The following is a 6,556-nucleotide window of genomic DNA, read 5'->3' as shown; positions in this document are numbered from 1 at the left end:
TGAATTAACACCGTATACCCAAACACAATTCTCATCCCCTAGCGCATTATTTGGTTCACCACTCTGCCAGTTAGCTTGGCTGCTCTGCAAAGTTGTTCCATCGTTCCATTTAAAAGAGAAATCCTCATTAGCTGGGTTTGTTCTTGTTAGGCCGATCCAGTAAAAAAAGGTTTTTCCTAAAATATAAAACTTCCCCTAACCATTTAATTTATGTTAAAGTTTAAATAATTATAAAACACCAATAATAAAATCATTTTTCACTAAAGTTTAAGACTTGTCTTTAATTTAAAAAAAATGCGGACTTAAATTCCGTTATGTAGTTTAAAAAGTTTGTTTTTTCGTGAAATGTCTTATTTCGGTTAACTTATTTTCGATTGTATAAACGGGTGCTAAAGACACACAATACAATTAACATTATACAATTTAAAATAAATACCAACTAATTGAATTTGTTGATGTAAGAAATTATGGACTCCCGATGATTTAGGAGTTGCCAACTTGGCATCGAATGCTTCGCATTTTTGCTCTGCTGCTGCTTGGTTAACTTTATCAACACCAATATGATATTCAACATTCTCATATGTATACCATTGTTGCCCATTTACAACATTTAAACTTAAAATCATCAAACTTAAAACTAACTTGTTCATTTTGTAACTTATCAGTTTGTAGTTCAAATAAATAAAAAATATATTAATGGCAATATAAGTCAAATATTAACTGAAACTTCCTGTTAGCGTAAATAGATATTAAGACAATAGGTAATTACCTGTTCAATACTACGAACAATATTTATAACAACTTTATTGTGTTTTAATGTTTACAAAACTTTTTATTTTTTTTATTTATTTTTACATGATTAGTTAAATTGAGTAATAATAACGTATACCTACAAAATATACAGACGAATAAGTTTTAACAGAGATATAAATTGAGGTTTGTACAAATTTGCAACACGATCCCAAATTAAAATTTATAATTTTAACAAAAAACAAATTTAAAATATATTATAATATGCTAAGTCTAACAATACTTACGAAAGTTATCAAAACAGTAAAATATAAAAATTGAGTTTGTTACTTAAAAAACTTTTTTTGGGTTTGGTGACCATGCCATAACATACTTAAAATCTTTATGTAAACATTAATAATTTTGGCATGTTTTAAATCATTAAATTGATTTTGTCATTTTTTCCCGTCGCATTGTTGTAGTACTAATTGTATATCGTATTTATTATTTACTTTTATCAATGCGCGAAAAAAAAATAATAACAAAAAAAAAGAAAAAGAATTGAACAGTTTAATTTGTGCAGAATAAAAAATTAATATTAACTATTACTCAAAATTGTTAAGTATTTTAAAATATGATTTCCATACAATGTTGATACAACCTTATACTAAATCTGATATTATTGGAAACAGTATTTTCCAATATATTGCAGGTAAGTAATTACAGCCCCAACTTCTTTTTACCAATGAGTTTAATATAAAATATTTAAGCCGGCACCACCCTTAAGACGATGTGGTTTGTTCTTCGTTTTAAAGCCTCAGCAGCCTCCTCATGGGTGTAACCAAGTAGTTTCTCACCTTGTGGAAATAATAAAATACAATAAGACAAATTTTAAAACCCAAAAAGCAATCACAACTTTTCTAGCTAGACAATGCGGCTGTAAAGAAGACTTTTACGGATAATATGACCACGAAAAGACCAAAATCAAACAAATACTTAAGGTTATTTTTGAAATAATATTTATAACTTAACTGGGCACCATAATGAAATGAAATAATATAAAAAATAGGAAAAGTAAGACTAAAATTATATGTACATTTTAATTAATAGTTAATTAAAAAAATGTAAATATGTTAGCTGTTTTATTTCTAAGTAATACTATAAATGCAGTAATTTGTTACTAGCTATTTATTTTATTAATATTTAAATACCTTATTTAGTTGTTAATCTTATTGATGGTGACCAATGCAATAAAGTCACCAATATAAATTACTAAGAATTAAAAATATAAGGACTGGACTGGTGTGATAACAATTTAGGTTAATGGGGGCAATTGTAGGAGTAAAGTTTAAAGTGAAAATATGTTTAACTTAAGATAAAAAGTTTAAAGTGAAAATGTGTTTAACTTAAGATAAAAAGTTTAAAGTGAAAATGTGTTTAACTTAAGATATAAGGTTTAAAGTGAAAATGTGTTTAACTTAAGATATAAAGTTTAAAGTACAAATGTGTTTAACTTAAGATATAAAGTTTAAAGTACAAATGTGTTTAACTTAAGATATAAGGTTCAAAGTGAAAATGTGTTTAACTTAAGATATAAAATTTAAAATGAAAATGTGTTTAACTTAAGATATAAAGTTTAAAGTACAAATGTGTTTAACTTAAGATATAAGGTTCAAAGTGAAAATGTGTTTAACTTAAGATATAAAATTTAAAGTACAAATGTGTTTAACTTAAGATAAAGATAACTTGAGATTGGGTCGGGGTAACTGATGTTACTCTGTGTTTAGGTCGTGAAGTCGACCTTTTTAAAGGATAAATAAATTTAAAAATGTGACCTCTTGTGACCAAAATGGGGATAAACTCAAAATATAAATAATCAGACTTACCATTAACAGACACGACTTTGTCCCCTCTTTTCAATCTTCCATCTTTTGCCGCTGCCCCGACACTAAACACAGCTTTAACAAATATTGGGAGATCCCCATGAGGGGAACCATAACCCCCCACGATACTGAACCCTAATCCATCAACCCCCCTAATAAGTTCAATGTCAACTTCTTTTTCCTCAGATCTAAAAATTGTAAAAAAGGCAATAAAAAATTTAATTTGTTAAATAATTAATTTTTTTCAATAATTAGAAAGCTAATCTTTACTTTTGCCCAAAATAATAAGTTTAAAGTGTTTACCGGACAGATAAAAGTACTTACTTTGAGTGGATAATGTCGGCGGGGGCAGATATCTGGTTAGCAGTGCTGGCGGCTTGGGATAAGTATTCGCTCAACTTTAAAACCTCCTCCCCTCCATCTTGGACCTTAAAGTTAATTGTTCAGAGTAATTAAATAAAAAAAAAAATGATCGTAATTAGGGGGGCATGTTGTGAGCTGCAGGCTAGCCCCCTCTTACCCATAAATAGCCCCACACAATACCCAATTTAAACACTATTTAATTGGCTTGATAAGATAAATTAATTATCAAATGGCAGGAAATCACAATTTGCTTATAAGCTTCACTATAGAATGGAAGTAGTGGGATTCAAACCAAAGACCTTATGTTGTAAATAAGGGTTCTGACCACTACAACATGACCCTGACAAAAACTACCAACAAACCCTAATTTAACTAGAAACAGTTTTAAAATTTAAATTTCAGGCGAATGCTGAATAATAACAGCTGTAGCATCGAGTGCATATTCTTATTAAAAAGCTGTCACTTTTATCTAAAATATTTTATTCTTTGATGCCAATTTATTGTTAAAATACCAAGACCTTTAATGAGTTTACTAAATTTTAACTTTTGATAGATCGCGAGTTAAAGCTAAACTTTAATACACCAAAACTTTTCGTTATATGATTGAGCCAGGACTAATTTGATAAATTTTTCAGTATAGTTTTATCCTGTAGAAACCCAAATGGTGCCAGTGTGCCAATAAGATACAATCCTACTTATCCGAAACACCCCCTTCTTAACAAAAACATCAAAACCAACCTGCATCAACACAATCGCATCCTCTGTTCCTTTTAACATCAACACAACCTCGTCGTGCGACTTAAACTCCGTGCTCTGCCCATTGATGCTCAATATCTTGTCCCCAACTTTAAGGGACTTCCCTGCAGCTCCACCCGGTTGCACCATGGCAACAAAGATCGGAACATCCCCCAACGGGCTACCCACTCCTCCCGCTATACTGATACCTAGTGGTTGGGTGGGTGACTGAAAAATGATTAGTTTTTAGTTATTTTTTTATTTTTGCAACAACTTTTTAAATTTTACAAATTGAAAAAACATATATTGGTCACAACCTTGTCGATCTCCACAAATCTGATATCAGCCTCACTCATGGTCGGAGTAGTAGTTGAAGGAATATGGGAAACATTGGGCATTGTTAACAGATCACTAGGTGGCCCACTTTTAAGGCGTCCGATATGCATTTGAACTTTCCCGTGGGAATTCTGAAGAAAGACAAATATTTAGAAAGACAAATATTCTGAAGAAAGACAAATAATAAATATTAAAGATTGTAGCAGTTGACAAATAATAAAGATTGTAGCAGTTGGTCCACCACATTTTAAGATTGTACTTGGATATATGCTAATTATAAGAGAAAGTTATTATGAAAATACGTTAAAAATAAATGGATAAATATTTGGAATTGTAAAGATTGTGTTGAAGTGGAATAATTGATGTTATTATTAACTAAAAAGAAAATCTAATAAAAATAATTTTTTTTTTCAGTTAACCAAAACTACAAAACAAAATTACATAAATTTTAGATTCAGGTTTAGAACAAGTCTACCATCAGTGGGATTAGAACCCAAAACCCCAGGGTGAACAAATTAAAAATAAACCTTGAATAATATTTAGACAAAATACCATCAGTGGGAACCAAACTCAAGATAGCAAGTAAACGAATCAAGAACAAACCTTAAGTAATTGAGCGGCGACTTCTTGCCCAGCCATTCTCAGATTGGTTCCATTCACCGTTAAAATTTGATCCCCTCGTTGTAACTTACCATCCCTCGAAGCAGTCCCACCTGAAACCAAATCACTCACAAACACTCCTGGATCATTTCTGTGGTGGAACATAATATGGAACCAAATTAATTGAAGATATTTAGAAAGCTTTTTAAAACATCAATTCAAAAAAATTTAAATCTTTGTTCATAAATTTTTTTTTGTATATATCTTTATCCTCAATGTGGGAAAGTCGAATGCGCGACTTAAACATAGAGTAACATTAGTTACTCTGACCCAGTCTCGAGTTGCCTGTGGCAGTTTGGGATATTAAAGATTATAATTGCCCGATAATAATTCTGCTGATTAAGTGCTGGCTCAGCAGGAGTTAATATCGTTTATAACACCTTACTCAAAAGTGCTACAGCATGAGAGCAGTGGGGATTGAACCCACGACCTCATGTGTGGTGTAGCAAGTGTTCTTACCACTACACCACGCTGCTGGTTAAAAAAAAATTAAAAAAGTGTCTACCCTTTTATACAAAAACAATATAAAGTGCTTACCTTCTACCCACAATGCTCAGACCCAATCCTCGTCCACTTTTCTTAACCAGAGTCACGTCAAAAAGTTCGTACAAATCCTCGTCAGTTTCATTGTTGATTGCCTCCCTGTTGTAATTAAAAATAATTAACAAATTGGTAAAAACAATTTAACTGAACAAATATAATAAGTTATTGGCCCCCTTAGATTTTGTACAAGATTTCTCTTTATCAAATTCATCAATTAAGTAAAAGTATTTAGAATAAATAATAATTATAACTTGGTAAAAACTTTAACTTAAATTTTGTTTTTAACAGTCAATGTAATTAAGTCTTAGAACATGCAATATTGAAGGTTATTAGAAAAACATTTTTAAGGATAAAAAGGAAGTTATTTGCAGAAATTCTAAAAATTTTTAATAAATAAGGCACTGGAAAGATTACAAGTAATATACTTAATTTTTTTAAAATTTTTGTTAAGATTTATATATATAAATTTAACATGCATTATATTATACCCGTGAAAGATTATAAAGTAAATTATTTCTGTTATTTTAAATTAAGTATTAATGATTATTTTAATTACAATTGAAATTGAATGTTTAAATATTGATTTTTGAAAGATTTAAGATTTGATTTTTGATAAAAAGTTTTTAGAATTTGAAAATTAATTTTTTGAGTTTGAAATTAAGTTTTTCTAATAATTATTTTAACTTCACCAATAGTTAAGATTAGGTAATTTAAGTTTTCTTTGCCATTTTAGAAATCTTTTTGACCTGGAGAATAAAGAATAGAAAAAAATAGTTAGAAATAATATTCGATAACAATCTGCACAAAAAAATTGTTTAGATCTTATTAACATTAAAAAAACACAAAAATGCAAAACCCAAAAAAAAATTGGATCAAATGCAGTTTACGGCCCTAAAAAACCTATTCCATAACCATTACAATCCTGCTGAATATATAATTTCTGTTATGATAATTTTAAATTTGTATATCATTAGTAAGATAAGAATCCAGGACCCCATATGTGGTATACCCTATATGTATATATAAACCCTAACCCTAACTTCATTATCACTATATACCTAATGATACGTTAAAATTTATAACTGCAATAATTAATGCAAATTGTTTTTTTTTTACTTTTGCGGTTCTTTAAATATCTAGCAGAAAACTTAACAATTGTACATTATTTTTACCCTAAATATACCCACATATACACTTAGCTAGACTATATTACCACTATATTTCTAACAGGGGTTATAAGTCTATATTTGTGATAAATAACGCACATTGTTTTTGTATTTTTATGGTACTCGCACCTCTTAAAGTTT

At 29.4% G+C, this 6,556-nt stretch overlaps 1 protein-coding gene across 2 annotated transcripts in view; it reads right to left on the bottom strand.

Annotated features, from left to right (window-relative positions):
* Nucleotides 1-859: 859 nt before the first annotated feature.
* The window catches only part of LOC145763687 (multiple PDZ domain protein-like), a 29,324-nt gene continuing 23,627 nt past the window's right edge, over nt 860-6,556 (bottom strand). Inside the window, exons 41-47 of one of the 2 annotated variants that reach the window (XM_082575192.1) lie at nt 5,244-5,348; nt 4,650-4,797; nt 4,028-4,177; nt 3,714-3,938; nt 2,937-3,040; nt 2,616-2,800; nt 860-1,586 (exon numbers count right to left, since the gene is read on the bottom strand). In XM_082575192.1, the coding sequence (XP_082431318.1) occupies nt 1,495-1,586; nt 2,616-2,800; nt 2,937-3,040; nt 3,714-3,938; nt 4,028-4,177; nt 4,650-4,797; nt 5,244-5,348 (1,009 nt within the window). In that variant the 3' untranslated portion in view covers nt 860-1,494. Of the gene's footprint in view, nt 1,587-2,615; nt 2,801-2,936; nt 3,041-3,713; nt 3,939-4,027; nt 4,178-4,649; nt 4,798-5,243; nt 5,996-6,556 lie in introns of those variants that run through there. The other variant, XR_014288445.1, reaches the window with a different exon arrangement.

This window comes from Corella eumyota, chromosome 1 (assembly GCF_963082875.1).
Source record: "Corella eumyota chromosome 1, kaCorEumy4.1, whole genome shotgun sequence".
In the NCBI taxonomy this organism is placed as follows: Eukaryota; Metazoa; Chordata; class Ascidiacea; order Phlebobranchia; family Corellidae; genus Corella; species Corella eumyota.
Note: the sequence above shows the minus strand (reverse complement) of the source record. Positions and strands in the feature narration are given on the sequence as shown.